The sequence below is a fragment of the Pelodiscus sinensis genome, chromosome 28, assembly GCF_052426305.1.
Source record: "Pelodiscus sinensis isolate ZL-2025 chromosome 28, ASM5242630v1, whole genome shotgun sequence".
Lineage (NCBI taxonomy): Eukaryota > Metazoa > Chordata > Testudines > Trionychidae > Pelodiscus > Pelodiscus sinensis.
Window position 1 is genome coordinate 2,580,163 of NC_143079.1, and position 19,084 is coordinate 2,599,246.

Sequence of the window (19,084 nt, forward strand, 5' to 3'; positions counted from 1 at the left end):
AGACGGGGCTCGGGGGGGGGGGGGGGGGAGAAGTGGGAAAGTGACAGATCCTCGCCCTGGGAGGCCCTTCCAGCGGGTCTCTCTGCATTTTGAAGCCTTTTCGGTGACATCACTGCTCTTGTCTGTATAATAGTGGGGACCTCGGAGGCTGCATTCAGTCTGAGCGCCGGCAGAGACGCGTGTGAGAAACAGCCGCCCCGCCCCCCTGCCAGCACGGAACCGGCTCGCGTTTATTTCCACCGCAGCGCCATGAACTGAGGGGTCCCAGTTAGACCTGCAGCGATCAGACCTTTCTTTTGTTCTTTCTTTAAACGGGCCCATTCTTCGTGTGCTGGGAACAGAAGATTTTAAATGGGAAGTGGATAGCTGCTCCGGCCAGCCTGGAGGAAGGATTCCCTCGACTCCTAGAGCACACAGGTAAGAAAGGAAATGACTCCGGATAGTCTGTGCAGCTGCCCTGCGGAGGAGGGACGCTGTTCTCCGGACAGCCGAAATGGATGCGAAATCTGACGCCCCCCTCTCAAGGAGGAGGCAGAGGGAGCTAGGGCAGGTAGTTGACGTTTCCCGGTAAGTGATGGGTCATGGATCCACAGAGCAGAATGAGACGCAGGGAGCGCCTTGGCACGGCTAACTTCTCCAAACCAGCACAGACCCTCCGGGTCAGAGAAGGGCACCATGGAGCAGGGAACTTCGAAAGCTCTTTTAGGGGAACGTGATCGATCGGTGCTCCCCTAATGGGCGAAACTCAACAGGCCCCCGGGAGAGTGCAGGGCCCGGGTCACTCAGCCTGGGCTGAGACATCACCCGTCCACGTGGCACACTGGCTGTGGGAGGCTGGAGGAGAGGGCAGGGAACCCCTTGTATCCGTGCACCGCTGAATCGGGCTCTGGGGGCCAGCACCCCGCCCCCGGGCTGTCCACTGGGCACATGGCTGCACCGCGGCTGTCCCCCGGGGCTACGGCCAGACCATTATCTGCACCGTGTGATGTCCAGGCCACTTGCGACCTCCTTTGCTGGGGTCCTAGCGGCTCTGGTCCCCGGGGGAGAGGTGTCAGCTGCCGCTTGCACAGCCTAGATGAACCCCTGCGTGCCTGGCACCAGGCGTGGGGAGGAGCCAGCCAAATGCAGGGGCAGAGGCTGCAGCCCGGGAGGGTCTGCCCTGTGGCTCCGGAGAGTGGGGGGAGAACTCCACGAGGCCCAACCGGGATGGTCCCTAGCGGGACTCCAGCCGTGTGGACACTGTGGGCAGCACCGGGGGGCAAGGAAAGTCAAAGATCAGGGCCTGCGGGGAGGGCGGGGGGAGGAGGGGGCAGTACCGCGCCCTCTGTCCCTGGCCTGCAGCAGGGCCACACGGATTGGGACCCGGGCACCTGGGGATGCGTCCCTGGGCGCAACTGGACAGAGACTAATGGCAGGATGGGTGAAGCCCCGGTTCCCCGTGGAGCTAGGGGACTGCCCGGCTGCATGAGGAAGGGGGGGGGGTTGATCCCTGGCTGGCCCGGGCCAGAGATGATGGAATCACTGGGCCACAGTGGAGCAGGTTCCTTGGACTTCCCCACCCACCCGAAAGCCCAGCCCAGCCCAGCCGGTGGCTTCTAGGGCCCCCCGGGGAGTTTGCTCAGGGTGTAGGGCAGGTGTCCCTGGAGGGAGCCCGCCAGCTTCCAAGCGGCTCTCCGACCTGGCTGTCACGGCACCAGGCAGCCCACAAACCCCCTTGGTCCAGCGAAGCTTCATGGCCCAGAGCCGCCCTCGGCAGGAGGCCCCCAGGGTCCCACGCCGCCAGCGGGCCAACAGCAGAGGTGAAGGAGGGAAAAGGCCCGTTCCGTCCCGGGGCGTCCATCTCTGGGGGAGCGAAGGGGGAGGGGAGGATCGGACCCCCCCCCGCTTCGTATTTTCTCTGGATGCAAACTCGGTAGAAACTCTCCTCCCAGCTCCCCGTCCGCCACCCCCCAGAGACCTCGCGGCGCCCAGTCCAGCCCCTGCCCCAGGCAGGGCCACACGACCCGCGACCGGCCCTGCGCGGCCTTTGTCCAGCTGTTCTCAAACGGGACGGGGAGTCCACAGCCTCCCGCGCCTAACTCCCCTTGGAGTCAGAACCTTTTCCCGCCGGTCTAACCTGGGCTGGGTGCTAATGTCTGGCAGGGGCAGGGGGCCTCCGAGACTCTGGTTGAGTGGTGAAGGGCCGCACGCATCCATGGTATTAATGGAGGGGGGCAGGTCTGGGAGGGAGGGTGCAGAAGGGAGCTCGGGGAGGGGGTTGGGGTGCAGGAGGGCTGTGGGGTCTGGGAGGGAGTTTGGGTGAAAGGGGGTTGTGACCTGGGGCAGGGAGTTGGGGGGCAGGGCCGGGAGGAGGGCTGGGTGCAGGAGGGCATGCAGGGTGTGGGAGGGAGCGGTGGCAAGGGGCAGGGTGCAATGAAAAGGGAGACCCCTTCAAAATGGGTGCCCTGCACCCCCACCCCTGTGCCCCCCTCCCACTGCTCCAGGGGTTGGAGCATGGAGCCTGCAATTCCCTGCCAGGAGTGCTAAGCAAGCGGAGCAGGGCCCACGCCCGACCCCACTTCCCTGGCTCAGCTGGAGCCCAGGGGGAGAGGGGCAAGGCCCCCCCACTCCAGAGGGCAGAGGGCAGAGGCAGGGCGGGGGGCGGGTGGGTCTGTATGGTTAGTGGGTGGCCCAGCCCACCCAGGCCCGCTCGTGGCTACGCCCCGTCACAGTCTCATGCATTTGGAGACTCACCGGTCCCCCCCCCCCTTCTCTTCTCGAAACAGGCCCAGTTCTTTCAACCTTTCCTCCCAGGCCGAGTTTTCCAAACCTCTTCTCGTGTGGTTCCCGCCCTCGGGACTCCCTCCAATTGGTTCTCACTTCCCTAATCCACAGTCCCCAGAACTGGCCATGGAGGGGCCTCGCCTAGCGCACAGGGATGATACCTCCCATGGCTAGCACGGGGCTGGGAGCCCTTTTTGGGTCACGGGGATGCACAAAAGTGAGAACAACCAACCAAACAAAACGCCAGACCTCTCGCTGACGGGGCCCCGCCCGAGAAGCAGAGAGACTCTCTCACATTCGCCTCCCCTACCAGAGCCTGGGGGGGCTGGGCTAATAGATTTTGTGCCCCCCACAGGCTCTGAAATGCAGGGTTCAGTGTGTGTGGGGTGAGGGAGGGTGCAGGAGCCTAGCGGGGGAGGCCAGGTCCAGGCAAGCTGGGGGCCATATGTCCCCCTCCCCGTCTAACACAGGAACAATGGAACCCCACTCTTGTTCATACAGCCCCACACGACTCCAAACGTCCTGCCTGCGGTATTGCTGCTGGGCCAGGTATTCCCGCGTCTGAGGCTGGCCATTCTCGGCAGCACCTCGCACTCGTCGCTGCTGTTTCATCGCTCGGCTCTCTCCCAGCTCTTCCATCCACCCAGCTCTCATCGGATTCGAAGCCCGTCCGCTCGGGTGCTTGCAGCCCCTCCCAGCGCGGTGTCCTCTGCCCTAAGCCACTCACGGAAACAGCACTGGACCCAGACAGAGCCCCGGTCAGCATCACTCGAGTGGTCCTTCCACCGGGGGTGTTGGCAAGCCACGGACGTCTAGTCAAGAAGGGTTTTCCCTAGACCATGCGTCCCTCCTTTGTCATGCAGGCCTGGGTCAAGATACCCAGAGTTACTCCTCCCTGAGGCCCTCTCCTCTGGTGAGCGGCCAGAGGTGGACGCTGGCGCTCCGTTCCTCACCACGGGACCATTGTGAAAAGTCCTTTGCACTTAAACACACAGTGGCAATCACAGCGGGACAGCCCCGGAGATGGGGTGGAGGGTGGGGTCATGTCAGAGCCACACCCTGAGCGGGAACGGCCAGGGGGCAGCTTCAGAGCTCTGCAGTCCAAGCCCTACAAACCCACGTCAGCTGCCCCAGGCCCTCGGCAGCTCTGCCTCAGGCCTTTCCCCCTGTCCTATTAGCTGCCCCTAAACCAAGCCCCCTGCTCCCTCCCTGGGGTCTAGCCCTCTCCCTTGTTGAGCATGCAGACCTCCCCGGGGGCAGGGAGACACTCCAAATGCAGGGGATGGAATTGGCCTGGAACCCGAAGGGCAGATCCGCTCAGCGCTCTGGGGAGCCGGCAATTCACACCAGCTGAGGATCTGGTTTCTTGTGTCACCTGCTCATTAAAAGGCGTAATAATTACACAGCCGTGCCTCCCGCTCCCATGGTGTCATTGTGCTCGCCCTCATTATGTACCTAAACTAATTACACAAAGCCAATAATGGAATGCCAATTATGCAGATGACTTTTCTGCCGGGTGGATTTTCCCTTCAGCCCTGTCTCTCCCATTAATGTTCTGTCCAGGAGTTAATAAGTTGTTTACTTCATCTGCCGCATTCCAAGCTGGTTTGTACATATCCAGGCAAAGTGCCCTGCACAAATATTCCTGCTCATTTCTCTGGTTTTCACCAATCCACCTGTCCCCGCTTTGGCCTCTAGCCCGATGCAGATCTACCGATCTCAACTCGGTCTGTGTCACACTGACACCCCTATGCACACCCCGAAACCCCTCCAGTGCACCACTGACAAGCTACAGCCTAGCCTGGAAAACCATCCCTCACTCTCACAGGCCTTGGGAGACAGGCCAGTCCTCGCCTGCAGACAAACCCCGACTTGAAGAAAATCCTTTCCAGCAGCCACACACTACACGTCAGCTACACTCCCCCAGGAACCCCCTTGCCAACTCTGTCCACACACCTATACAGGACTGAACCACATACACCCCCACAGCAGGGGCTCATGCAACTGCACATCCACTACTGTGCTCTAGGCCATGAGGTGCCAGCAGCGTCCCTCTGCCACGTCTGTGGCCAAACCGGCCAGTCTCTGCGACAAAGGAGAAATGGACACACATCAGACATCAGAAATGATACACACAAACCTGCAAGGGAACATAGTAACCTGTCTGGGCACTCAGTCCTGGATTTAGAAGTAGCCCTTCTTCTGCACAGGCATTTTATCACCCAATGACAGAGAGAGAGAGTGCGGAACTGGAATTCATTTACACTGTCATCCTGGGCTGGAATAGACATTAACTGGATAACACACTACAAAGCCAATTTCCCCTGCTTTTGATGTTCACATTTTCACATCAAAAGCAATGAATGGGACACATCCAGCCCGCCTAATAACCCTCATTAGCATGGGTCCTACAATTGATAGATAACCGCTTTTACTGTTACGTATATTGTGGATTCTGTTATTTCCACTCTAACTCATCTGATGGGGTTCACCCCATGAGCCAATATTTTTGTTAGTCTCTAAGGTGCCACAGGACTGCTCATTGGTTTTAAAGTTACAGACTAACCCGGCAACTCCTCTGAGATCGATACTCATTTTTTGGAGGGTCTTGTCACAAACCTTCCACACCGAAACGTCTCTTTTGTCAAAACACAGAAATCCCCATAATTCTCCTGTGGTCTTTTGCAGTGGAGTGGGATTCCTGCCATGCCATGGATGGCTCCGGGATGGAGTCAGAAGGCAGAATCAACAAGACAGTCTCTTCTTTAACGGCCCATAATCGGAACTTGACCTATTTGCCCTATTACCAGCATTCCCCGCCCGTTGCTGCCATCTATATCATCTCCTACTTGTTTATCTTTGCCTTGTGCATGGTTGGGAACAGTCTGGTCTGCTTCGTGGTGCTGAGGAGCAGCCGGATGAGAACCGTCACCAACCTCTTTATCCTCAACCTGGCCATCAGCGACTTGCTGGTGGGGATTTTTTGTGTGCCCACCACACTGGTGGACAATTTAATCACAGGTAAGGAGAGAGGGGGGCTACAGGGCTCTCGGTGCTGGCCAGAACACCAGCAGCGTCCCGCCGGCAAGAGTTAATGAGTGCTGAGCGATCCAATCCCATTTTCTGGGTTCTCAGGCACGTTCTGTCGCTGTCCGGGCTGTTTACATCCCTCTGCCTCAGGAGGGGAGGTGTCGGCTGAGACGTATTGCTTTGGAGAAGGAAATTGGCTTATAAATGCCCAACGAAAGGGAACGAGTCCGACCTGAGCAGCCTTAGAACACCGGCACTGCCATTGCAATGGGAACGCACGAAGATGTGAACATCTGAGAGGGACTGGGATCAGTTAGGGTCCCACCAGTGGTGCAAAACCAGACAGCATTTGCAAACCTTGGTGCCTTGTAACAGATCCCTAATAAGAGCTAGTCCGCACTGGCACGTTTTGTCACCGAAAACTGCCTTTGGAAAAACAACAAGTTTTGGCTACAAAAAACTTCCCAGCTCTGGCATAGACTTTTGTCTTTTCCCCTCTCTCTATTGGTGACAAAGAGCCAGTGTGGACTCTGCTGTTTGTTTTGTCGAGAGAACTGGCTTCTGCCAGTATCTGACTGTGCCCTGCTGGCTCTGCTTAGTGTTCTGTGAGCTCTGCTGCCCTGCAGGCCAGTGCCCCTCCCCCTTTCAGAGCTCGGGGAAGTGTCTTACAGCTGAGTGAGCTGCTCCCTTTGGGGAACAAACAAAGAGCAACTCACTGGACTGCTCCTGTTCTGCCTGGCTAGGAGCAGGAAGGCTGCTGCTGCAGCTGGAGGGCTGGAGAGACGGCCCTGCTGCTTTGACATTTCTCAGCACAGGGAGCTTCCAGAGCTCTGAGGGAATCCCAAAAAGCACAGGGATCAGCTCTGCCTTCCTGCACCACCGCATTGTGGGATGCTTACCCACAATGCTTTGCTCTATCTGTCCACAGGGTGCTAGCAAGATGGCCATGAAATATCGATAACGGGAGGCAGAAAAAACGGTTTGATCATTTTTCACTTTTGCCTTCGACAGCCCTTTTGTCGCCAAACCTCCCCAGTGCGGACACAGCCTAAATAAATGCTGCCTCGTTTGCAAAGGGGGCGAATGCCTCTAGCTCCCATGGACTTCCGAGGGACCAGCCCACTTGCTCTGCTCCACGGTGCAGTGCATTTTGTGGGGGCTGCAGGTTTGGTCCAAAGCCCGCGGTTGCCTTCTGGATCTGGAAACCGGGGTGCTACTGTTCTGTGTGCCGCTTGCACTGTAGAATGGGCCAGGACCCTCTCTGCTTGCATTCCTGAGCCAGCTCACGGGCGCCTGGGTGCTCCGCAGGGATTAGTGCTGTTCCCATGGGCTTCAGGGAGTGTCTGCTGAGCACGGCCACTCCCACCCCTCTGGAGCACACATGGGCTTTTCCCTGGCGCTGTCATGGCCTGGGCAGGGCGAAAGACTAAGTTCTGCCTGCCCCTTCCCAGGAGCAGCAGGGAATAATGCCCTTTCCAGAGGGGTCACGTGGGAGGCAGCTGGCACCTGTGTTCTTGGCCTTGGACCCTGGAAAAACAATGCCCCTGTCTAGCTCAGGTCCGGGGGGGAGCCGTGTTCGTCTGTTTCAACAAAAACAACAAGGAGTCCGGGGGCATCTTATCGACAATCTCTTCTGTACTGGTGTAGCTTTCGAGAGTGGCAATGCACCTCCTCAGAGGCAGGAAGGGAAGGAAAAAGAACCAGAGAGTGGGGATTCAGCCGTGGGAGAGTCACATCAGAGCCAACTCAACCTTCGTCTCCACATCTACCCGGATTGAATTTGCTCTGACGTAATCTCGGTATCCCCACTCTCTGGTTCTTTTTCTTTCCCATCCTGCCTCCGAGGAAGGGAGTCGCGGTTCACCAAAGCTCACTCCAGGGCAAAATTGTGAGTCTTTTAAGGTGCCACCGGACTTCTGGTTGTTTCTGTCTAACACGTTGACGCGTCCGCGGTTGCTGGTGCCCCACATCCTGGGAGGGTGAAGGGCAGCAAGTTGTTTTCCTGAGCAAACTTGCCACTGCCAGGAGACACCAGGCCAGACCTGCTGTGCTCCCTGCCTGCCCCGCAACCCAGCTAGTGAACACTCTGTGTGATGGCAAGTCCAGAGCTCCCACAGGACCCGGATGCATCTCCTCAATGAGCCACGGGGCCAGTTGCCCCAGGTCCGGGCTTCCACACTACTCTGCCCTGCAGCACCTCATGGCTTGGCAGAGAAGAGCTATGAACGATGGAGTCCCCCCAACAGCTTCTCTGCTGGGTGGGGGCTCAGCATGCAGGCTGCAGGGAGTCTCGTTAGCTGCAGCCCGCGGCTGGAGCTGTGTTCGGCCACAGCATCCTCTCCCGTCACTCTCCCGGGCGATCTCCCCTGGGGACAGCCAAGCGCCGTGGCTTTTCCTGGGGCAGCCGAGTGGTGGGGCATGAGGGGGGCGTCAGCTTCCCTCCGCCTCCCACTGACCCTGCGTGTGGTTGTTTTCTGCTAGGCTGGCCCTTCAGCAACGGCGTCTGCAAGATGAGTGGGCTGGTGCAGGGCATGTCCGTGGCCTCCTCCGTGTTCACACTGGTGGCGATTGCTGTGGACAGGTGAGAAGGGGCTGGGGGAGGGGAAGCGGATCGGCAACAGCGTCTCCTGAGCCCTAACTTCAGATAAAGCCCCTTCGGTGCCAGGTTCAAAGCGCCGGGCTCTGAAGTCCTTTGCGACGCCCATTCCGTTCAATGGGGGAAAGAGTCCTGGAGATTTACACCAGGACTGGAGCAGGACCCGGTGTGGCAGCGCCGGCTTCCCGACGCTGCCCTGCTACGGCGCCGAGGGCGAATCCTGCCCGGTCGGAGAAGCTCAGGGCCCCGTGTGCAGAATACACAGCTGTGTGGGGCTCCCAAAAATTTGGGGCACCGCTGGATCCTAGTGTCCACCCTCCCGCCTCCTCCTATCCCTGCTTCCTCCAGAGAGGAGCTAGTGACTTTAGAAGTAACGCCACCTGGCAGAGTGGTGGGCAGACCCCACGCCTGGGGAAGGGCCATTCGAGTGGCCATGAAGCCGTCGAACAGGCATTTGCCCGCCCCAAGCTGATACTGCCGGTGTCTGAACTGACCGCACGTCGACAGGCCCGGAGTTTAAAATCCGCTGTAAAGTATTTCCCACGGGGGTGAGTGAAGAGTCTAAGAATCACAGCTCTACGACACCCTCAGCCCTCCCCCGCTGCGCGGCGTGGGGCTCAGGAGTGCAGCGTCAGGCCCCATAAACTCTGAGGATGGCCCTGGAGAAGGTCACTTGTTGGGCCTGTCGGCCGGGTCGCCTCCACCCATCGTGCGCTTGCAGAGCTGCCGGCCAGGTGGGGTCTGTGGCCCACAGAGCAGCGCCGACAATAGCCCGGGTGGCGGGGGCGCAGGCAGGCACGAGCTGGACAGTAGCATCAAGCGCGCAGCCTTTGGGGAAGCTCTTGGCGGCACCGGCCACGCCTTCCACGTGTGGGCGTGGTTGCGGGTGCTCTGCTGCCACGAAGAGGCCCGGGCCAGGCCAGCCCAAGGGATGCCTGCAAGCCCCAAGCTCCTTCTACACCGGGGAGGGGCAAGGACAGGGTGGCGGTTCCCCAGGATTAGCCCCTGGTGGGCCGCTGGTGCTATATTTACCAGCGATTCCGCAGGCACGGGCGATCGTAGCTCCCATTGGCCGAGAACAGCCATCTTCAGCCAATGGGGAGCTGCGATCTCGTGGACCTGCAGGGGTGCAGGTAAAGATGGTGGCGAGGGCCCGCCAGGGCTAACCCGAGCAGACCGGATCCAGCCCAGAGTCCGGTATTTGCCCGCCCCTGATCTCCACAGAGAGCTGCGAGTGCCGCCATCAGCTAGAACCTGCCCCCACGAGGGGCAAGACAGGGCAGCTCCTCTTCCCTTTATCAGCCCCTGTCACGTTTGAAATTTGTGACGCTACGCTGAGTGGGGACCGCTCCAAAGGCTGATATGGTGACGAGACAAGTACGTTTAATTAAAAACTCAATTACTCGGAGAATGGTTATAGAGCTGCTGAATTAATAACTCCAAAATTGTTCCCAATAAGAAACAGCCCGAATCACAAAGGTTATTTCCACTCCCATAGGTTTTAATCATGACGAGCCGGGTGCCTCCTCACAGCCATTCACCTCAGCACAATGTGGCTCCGGCAGACAATTAGCTCAGTCAAATGCAGCCTTTCTTGGTCTTATGGGCAATCTTATGGGCAGTGTAACCGAGGGAATTTGGCGTCATGAGTGTACCTGCAACCTCTAGATAAGGCTGGAATGGAAGGGTAGGCCCTTTGGTTCTATTTTCCTGCTTCTGGGCACATGTGGCCTCTTAAGGGCTCGTCTAGACTACGCTGAAGTTCCGAAAGAGGATATGCAAATCTTCTTCTGATCTTACTTTCGAAAGCAAAAGTAGTCGGGACGTGTTTTTTTTCGGCAACCCCTTCTTTTTCGAAAAGCCGTGTGAACCTCAAACCTTAAAGCTCCGCTTTTGAAAGTGAGACCAGAAGAAGATATGCAAATTCCCTCAGAACTTGCATATCCTCTTTCGGAACTTCGGCGTAGTCTAGGCATAGCCTATCTGATCAGAGTGAGGAAGAAAGATCCCCCGGGGCAGGTTATTCCATAAATGCCCGTGGCAGGTTTTTCAGAACCTTCCTCTGAGAGCAGCTGGTATGGCCCGTCAGAGGTCACATACCAGGCAAGAAGGGCTCCTGCTTCCAGCTCACCTGGAAATACTCCTGGCCAAATACAAACGTTATTTTTAGAGCTTGCTGCAAGTTAAGTGGCAGGACGGTGTTTGGTTGATGGTGGGTTTTTTTTTTAATGGGGATGTTTTTTGACCAAACACATTTTCATGAAAAAATGTCCCCAAATGGCTGGGTTTTCATTTAAAAGCTCTCCTGTCTTCTGCCCCTCGTGCAAGGAATGAGCACCTCCTAAACAACCACAAACCTTAATCGTCCAATCTCCTTTACCATGAGCCCACATAAACCCCACCATGATCATGTCGACAGGCTTCAGAAGGGGAGCCGTGTTAGACCATTTCAGCAGTAATAAGGAGTCCGGTGGGGAACCGCCCTGACATGGTGGCAGAAGTGGGATCATATCAGGGCTGTTCCCCACTCCGGCACTCCAAGTGCAGAAGGTGGGGGCCCACAAAAGACCTTAAATACCTTGCCTTTGTTGGCTCTTCTTGCAAAAAAACTCCTCAGAGTCACAGATTCACTGGGCCTGGAATACAGGCTGCCACCATCAAGTGATTTTAAAGAATATTCACAAACCAGGAAGGAACACTTCAATTCCTTCCCTAGGGCACCCCGAGTTCCTCTGCCACAAAAGAGCTTGAAAAAAGAAACAAAAGACAATGAAGAAAACAAAGTGTGTCTTTGATAGCTGACCTCCCAGGCTAGGCAGCACCCATGGAGACTTGTTACCTTGCAGGACACAAGAATCAAATCATCACCTTAAAACGGATGATTTTATTAACAAACCCAAACAGAGAGCCTTAAGAAAGCAGACTTGGTTGCTAGGTGTCACAGAGCAACTGAGAAAAACAAATTAAAAGACAGAGAACACAGTATCTCTGGGTACAGCTTAGTGAATGGGGCGGGGGGGAGAGCACATGGATTTTACACAGAGAAGCTTAACCAAGCAACTAAAACAAAATTACCCTGATGGTGACTAAACGTGCATTCCTCTCGCTACTCACGATCTGTGCTGATCCGTACTGCAAGGCCCAGTTCAATCCCACGCCCAATATTCCTTGTAGGCATGGTGATTCTGGTTACTGCATCTTGCTCCCTCCAACCCTTCACTTAGCACTCGCACACAAGAAAGGGCAGCAGGGTTTAAATTGCAGCCCTGTATCCCATTGGTTCTCCTGGCCCCCTTCCAACACCCTGAGCTACCTGAGCTTAACCCTTTAGTCACTGCGTGCTGGCCAGCACTCCACCTATCCATCACAGCTTGTCTGACACTTAGATCCAGCTCTTTGTTCTGTGTTTGTGCAGCGCCGAGCACAGCAGAGGCCTGCTCCATGACTGGGCAACACACGTCATCAATGAGAACAGGAACCTCTACTGCAGAATGTGGTCCAAGCTCTGTGGAAGTCAATGGCCAGGATTCCACCTCTTCTCTTGCAATGAGAGCTTGACCATGACCTCAGCAGAAGCAGCATTGGGCCAATACCAAGTGGTTTTGAAAATCCAGCAAGTGGTTGGCGTAGGTCAGGGTGGGCAATAGGCTGGAGGTGGTTCACCAGGGTTAGCCCCTGGTGGGCCAGCAGACGCTTTATTGACCTGCGCCGCTGCAGTTACAGCCACTCAATGCTCTTGCTGGCTGCAGAGCGCTGTTCCCGGCCAACGCGAGCTGCGGGAAGTGTTGTGCACCCAGACTCCGCTTTCTGCAGCTCCTATTGGCCAGGAACGGTGATCTGCAGCCAATGGGCGCTTCAGGCAGCCGTACCTTTGGAAGTGCAGGTCAATAAAGCAGCGTTGGCCTGCCAGGAGCAAATCCTGGTGAACCTCGTCCGGCCTGCGGGTCAGTTATTGCTCACCCCTTGATTAGCTATTGTAGAGCCTTGCCCCTTTCCACCTCTGCAGGCACAGGGCACAATGCGGCAGGATCAGGGAGTTACCGACCAGTCTTCCCGGCCCAGGGTAATCACGCACCACGTCCCAGGAGAATCCGGGCCTGCTTTGTGCTTAGACGTCTCTCGGGTCTTGCTCTGTGGTCGTGTCTTGGCATAGAACTCACCTACCCCTGTGTTGGTTTTGCACCAGGTTCCGCTGCATCATTTACCCCTTTAAATCCAAGCTCAGCCTGCTCAAGGCCCTGAACACCATCGCGGTCATCTGGGTCCTGGCCATCGCCATCATGTGCCCCTCTGCTGTCATGCTCACGGTGGTGCAGATTGAGGATCACTACATGGTGCACGACGGCAACCAGAGCCTGGCTTACCCCCTGTACTCCTGCTACGAGGCCTGGCCCAACAGCGAGATGCACAAGGTCTACACCACTGTCCTTTTCGCCCACATCTACGTGGCCCCCTTGACCCTCATCGTGGCCATGTACGGGAGGATCGGGGCCAAGCTCTACCGGTCGGCGGGCCCGGTGAGCAAGCACAGCGTGGAGAGCCAGGAGTGCGGCAGCGCGGCCGTCTCCAGGCGGAAGGTCAAGGTCATTAAGATGCTCACCTTGGTGGCCCTGCTCTTCATGCTTTCCTGGCTGCCCCTGTGGACCCTGATGCTGTTCACAGACTATGCCAAGCTGGAGGACGAGCAGCTGGACCTGCTGACGGGCTACATCTTCCCCTTTGCCCACTGGCTGGCCTTCTCCAACAGCGGCATCAATCCCATCATCTACGGCTACTTCAACGAGAACTTCAAGCGGGGCTTCCAAGCCGCCTGCAAGCTCCCGGTGTGCGCTGAGGAGCGTGGGCACCGCGAGGCCTATTCAGAGAAGGGGCCGGGCAGCGCCAGCGGCTTCTGCGTGCGCAACAAGATCTTCACGGACAGGGAAACCTCCACCTCCGTCTGCCTCAAGAGCCTGCCCCCCAGCGCCCCCTGCCCTGCGCAGAACGGACAGAGCGAGAGGCAGGGGCTTTCCCTGCGGGACATCGATAAAATCACCCCTCTGAACAAAGTCTGCAAAGCTTGGGACGAGTGAGGCGGCCACTGCTTGCCCTCGGCGAGCGTCACTTCTGGGCAGTGACGAGTGTTGTCCCCTCCCGCCCGGGTCCCGCGCGATTCACATTCGGTTTTGTAAATGCGCGATGACTCACGGGGGGCAGGGGTGGCTGCTGTTATATTCCTACGGACGCCCACTTCTCCCTCCATGGCTTTCCGTGTATCGCTGAGGCTGGCTGTCCTATGAAATGTCTGTGTATTAAAGCTCCCCTCGCCGCATGTCCCTGGCCTGCACTCGGAAGGTGCTGTCTGGGGAGTGGGAAATGTGCTTTAAAGCATCAGGATTCAGTTTTGCAGTTGCAAAAAGAAAAAAAGAATCGGTGAGTATTTATTTGTCTTTCTGTGCTGCCGGCTGCTGCCTGCCAAGCTGCGGGCCGCCCGCCAGTTCTAGGGGCAGAAGAGAACCCCAAAGCTGGCAGGGTGGCTGAAGTTTCTCTCTGGCTGTTCTTGCAAAGTTCCACGTGCTCGAATACACAAGCTGTGCTGCTCCAGCAGCAGCTCTGCCCTGTAACACAATCGCTTGCGGCTCTCGTCAAGGCCAGCGCCACAATCAACACGCCGCACTTCTGTTTGTAAGATCACTTCAAAACTGAAAGAGTTTAATCAACAAACCTAGACTCCTGTCTAGCAAAGTCCTTAAGCAGATGCTTAACTTCAAACATGGCCTAGGGAGGATCCTCACGCTTTTTGCCATGCCTGCTCTTTGGCCCTGACTAGGCTAGCAATATGCACCAGTTTAACCAGAGACTAATGATCTCCAGCTACTCTTAAAATGGTTTAGCCTTTATCTAAAGGGGCTCAGCAGAGCCAGTCAGTCCCAACGAAACAGGCAAAGGTGAAACTGGTGTAGTGCACCTGACAGAGGGATTTGCCCAGGATAATGGACCCGGTTTCTGGCTGATTTACAGAGCAGTCATCATCTAGTACAGATGAGGCCTTTGCTGAGGCTGGACATTTTGCTCATTAAAAAATTCCTCCGGTGGACACGATGAACTATGGCAACCACAGAGTAACAGACAGCAAACCGGGGCCACATTCTGTTTGTTTACACCTGTGTAAGACCATTGCTCTCAGTGCAGCTACTCCAGATTCACACCGCTGCGGGCCGTGAGAGAGGGGAGTTGCCCCCAGGTGCCGGTGGCTGCTTGGGAAAAATGCAGAACCGAGCGCCCTTTTCCCCCGGGCACTGCCATTTCAGAGCCCCAGAGCAGGGGTTGTGATGTGCAACACAGCGCGCTTGTTCCGCTGATCGGCCCTGGGAGGTTGCACTGGTGACACTTGCGGAGCAGACACACACACAGGTCTGCTAGAACATGCACCTCTGTGATCCAGCTGTACCCATCCTTTGAATGGAGACCAGCTCTCACAAATCGCACAGACAATACGCTACCCATTACCTACACAGCCCAGGCTCAATCAGCTCATGTCTCTTCAGTACCGCATGGCTGGAAAATCGGGAGGACTTGTCCTCGTGCCTGTGTCTGGCTCCTGCGCTTGCCGTGAGACAGCTACACAGGACAATTCCAGACGGCATTTGAATGGGTTCTGTGTGGCTTTCCTGGATTGCTGGGATCGGTGGGAACGGGAGTCTCAAGAAGAAAGGGGGGTTGGAAGCAGAGGCCGAAAGACCTGCCCCTAAAGAGGACAGACTCGAACGGGCTGCCAGATTAGTGCTCTGCTCCGCACGCATCAATCTAACAGGGAATCCCCGTCATTAATGGCAGGACACTAGATCCCGGATGCCACCAGAAATTCCTGCCCTGATGCATTAAAGACCGAAAGGGACCATTGCATTTCGGCCCAGCGTGAGTGGTGAGACGGTTTCACGGGCTAGTGGGGGCTTTCCAGAGCGCTACCCCACCCCCTTTGCCTTCTCTGCAGCACCCTCCTCTCCCAGGAGAAAACGAATCCTGCACCGAACAGAGGCCTTGAAAACAAAGGTCCTGAAGCCCAGGTCACGCCCGGTGCTGGATTCGCTGTCTCCACGCAGGCCGGGGGCACGCAGGCCAGCCCTGCTGTGGCTAACGGAACGGATGGAATTGGGTGTGTTCTGCGCCCGCTGTGATGCCCTCTGTCTTCCACGGGAACTCCCCTGGCTGCTCCGTCAGACCAAACAGGGAGGTTGCTGTGGATTTGTTTTGCATCTGGGCTATGTCTACACTCGCGGCTTCTTGTGCGAGAAATATGCTAAGCATGGAATATCGCCGCACCTCATTTGCATACCTAATGAGCTGCCATTTTTGCAGAAGAGGCTCTTGCACCAGAAGGAGCTGTCTACGCTGCCCCTACTTGTGCAAGAAAACCCCTCTTGTGCGATGTTGTTATTCCTGAAAATAATCGGAGTAACGGCCTTGCGCAAGAGGGGTTTTCTTGCGCAAGAAGGGGCAGTGTAGACGCTTCTTCTGGCGCAAGAGCCTCTTCTGCAAAAATGGCAGCTCATTTGGTATGCAAATGAGGCTCAGCGATAGTCCACGCGTAGCCTCATTTGCATATTTCTCGCGCAAGAAGCCGCGAGTGTAGGTATAGCCCTGCAGTCCAGTAAATTAAACTCGAAGCTTAATCCTCACGTGTCCAGTCTCCTAGAAGAAAAGCAAAAGGCCCTATTCTCCTTTGAATCCCTCACCTGAATGGAGAAGTAGCTTTTTGAGCCGTTCTCTCAGTTGTGCAGAGGGGGCGGGTCCTCCATAAACGAGAAATCAAGCGGATGCTCAGGCAGTTAGTGCTGGGTATATCATCAACTCACTCGCAGGGGGCGGTTAGCAATGCAGTCATTAACACTTCTTTGAAATCACTTTGTCTACAGCCACTAAAACTGTTGTATTCTGCACTGCTGCCAGCACATCCCAGCAGGGAGCTATTCTATTAACAAGACAACACAACACACACACACACACACACACACACACACACACACACACACACACACACACACACACACACACACGGTTTGTTCCCTGGGAGGCTTCCTTCCACCTTCTCAGCAAAGGGACGTGCTGCCTTTTGTCAGCAGGATCAACCCCAGGGGTGATCTAAACCCGACCCTCCGCCTACTGCTCATTCCCAGACTCCCCCTAATCACTGCTGGTGATTTACGTGTCTGGAGACTCACTGGGGCCGATTCTTATTCATCCAAAGGCCTCTTCGCTTTGTTCTGGCAGGGGACGGGGCCTGGCAGTGAGGGCAACTACATTTATTAGTGTAACCCAGAACCAGCTTGCTGGAATGTCTGTTGTTCCAGCATGAGCCGAAGGGCAAAAATACCATAGGAGCGTGTAGGAGTCCCAGCATAGAATGCCCCTCCCCATGCTACAAACGCACAGTGAGAGACCGCCCCTTCCCCCAGGTGCTCATGAATGAGCAAGACAGAGAAAGGGTGGGTGAAGAGATATATCCTGCCTATTTGACAGAGAGAGAACTGAATCACAGAGAGGTGAAGTGACTTGACAGAGGTCACAGAGCAAATCAGTGGCAGAGCAAGACATGTCACCCAGATCTCCCAAGTCCTGTCCTATACCTAAGCCACAGGACCATGCTTTCGCTGCTCAGTACTACGCGTGGATGTCTCCTCCATCAGATGTCACCTGAGGCAGCAGAACAACGAAGACCAAGAACACTGAGCAGACTTGTAGAACTTTCCATTTTCAAAGCACTGCACAGACATGAACTCAGCAATCCGCACAATGCCCTAGGAAGGGAGTGTTCTGGGGAAACTGAGGCGCGGCGTGGCCCAGTAGCAGAGATTCCCCCCTACGGGCCCAGCGGTGTGTTGAGGCCCCCGCTGAGTTCTCCGCCACGCCCCAGCTCTGTCTCAGATCCGAGCCGCTGGGAGCGATAGCACAGCTGATTACTGGACTGGTCTGTTCTGAGGATTCGTTGGAGACCGGTCAGGGTACGTTTACACTGCACTGTAAACTGGGGTGGGGGGGACCCAGGCCTGCAGAGTTGGTGTTTCCAGGCCTGCCCCTGTGCCTTGCTGCATTGTAAACCTGGGTTTACAGTAACCGGACCAGGCTGGCGTGCCAATAGTACACACATCAGACTCAGGCTCCTGGCAGCCCCTGGCTTGCGCTGCCTTGGCCCTGAATCTCAGAGGCACTTGGGCGTGGAGCCGCCCCCTAACCAGGGCTCACTGACCAGAGCCAGAGAGATTTATCATAGACGAGGACAGAGGGGCGGGGCTCAAAGCTGATCCTCTTTCAGCAGCGCAGTCAGTTCAGATGGATCTCGCCCGGCACAGGCCCAAATCAGGAGGAGCCCCACTGACCCCGATGGCCGACATTGGGCGTAGAAGGTTTTGACCACGTGAAAAAACACCCGTCAACGTTTTTCTTCGACAATGTTCAGGTTTCATTGACAACACAACCCCGCCCTCCTTGACTGAAAACAGCCCTGACCCGACCCCGGACAATTTAGTTAGACGGCAGCATTTCCCACAGCAATTCAGACGTTTTTGATTAAAAAAACCGTTTTCCCTCTGTGATGTAGTGTCAGTACCTTGCTCGTCGCTATGCGTGGGCTGCGGGTGACCCTGCTGGCCGGTATCCGGAGCACTGCCCAGCAAGTGGGCTGCCTAAGACCCTACCGGTCTGACCGGTTGAGGGCAGCGAGGGAACTAGGAAGTGGGTGTTGGGGGAAGGGACAGTCTGGGGCTGGAATCATGAAAGAACCAGTCTAAGGAGGGGGCTGGAATCTAGGGGCCCAGCGACCCATCTCAAGACTCCTGTAGACACATCACGTCTGTGCTGGGCTGTATCCGGGAGAAGCAATAAACCCCCTGTTCTACCGGTTGGCGGAGTCTGTTCTTGCTGCTGCGGGGCTGCAGGATCGGAGGGACCCCGACTCGCCGTCACACCCTCCAAAGCCTGTTCCAAATGAGAGCAACTAGCAGCGGTAGGCGGACGGGAGAGCACAGGCATCCCGCGGTGCCTTACTCCCCTTTTCTAGGATTTTAGCAAGCGCGTGGCTGGTATTCTGCATATGCACTGGCCAGACCTGGCCCAGAACCGTGGTTGGGGATGGTCACTTCCAACTGGTTTGCCCAAGGACTGATACCCCAGGGCACCCGGCCCCTAAATGAGAGCAGCTGGCGACTCACAAGTGTGACCCACCGGTTCTGTCTGAAACGGCCCATGTGCCTATTCCTGCTGCCTTCCCACGGAGCAGCGTTGGGTATTCAAGCCTCCCATGGATTTCCCTGGAGTCCCACTGGCTGGAGGGTGGGGGCTAGCAGGGGAGGGCACCAGGGAGCAGAAAGGCAACAGACTCAGACCTTAAGGCCGCTCAGGGCTGGCGAGTTCTAGGGGCGGGTTTGCACAAGGCTCGCCAATCCGGCAAGCCCATCCCGTGGACCCGGGCACGTGCGCTAGCGGCTCCCCGACCCCACAACTAATCAGGCTTCTGCCCGTTGGCAGCCTGCATCCGTCTGAAGGTTCAAAGGCATCAATCACAGCCGGCGACTTTGATCACAGCCGTGTCAGACGCACGCAAGCTGCATCCCCCACTAGGAAGATGAAAGCCGGCGCGCACGCGGGAAGGGCCGGCGGAACGCACGGAGCGGGGAGGCAAGAGGCGCTTAGCAGCGTGGGACGGCCGTGCTCCTTCGC

At 56.7% G+C, this 19,084-nt stretch overlaps 1 protein-coding gene across 1 annotated transcript; it reads left to right on the forward strand.

Moving 5' to 3' along the window:
• Positions 1–136: 136 nt before the first annotated feature.
• On the forward strand, positions 137–13,754 carry LOC102462709 (neuropeptide FF receptor 1-like). Its single transcript, XM_075910809.2, has 4 exons — positions 137–417; positions 5,452–5,784; positions 8,275–8,374; positions 12,576–13,754. Exons 2-4 carry the CDS (start codon positions 5,475–5,477, stop codon positions 13,459–13,461), a joined length of 1,296 nt encoding a protein of 431 aa, XP_075766924.2. The 5' UTR covers positions 137–417; positions 5,452–5,474; the 3' UTR covers positions 13,462–13,754.
• The last annotated feature ends 5,330 nt before the right edge of the window (positions 13,755–19,084 follow it).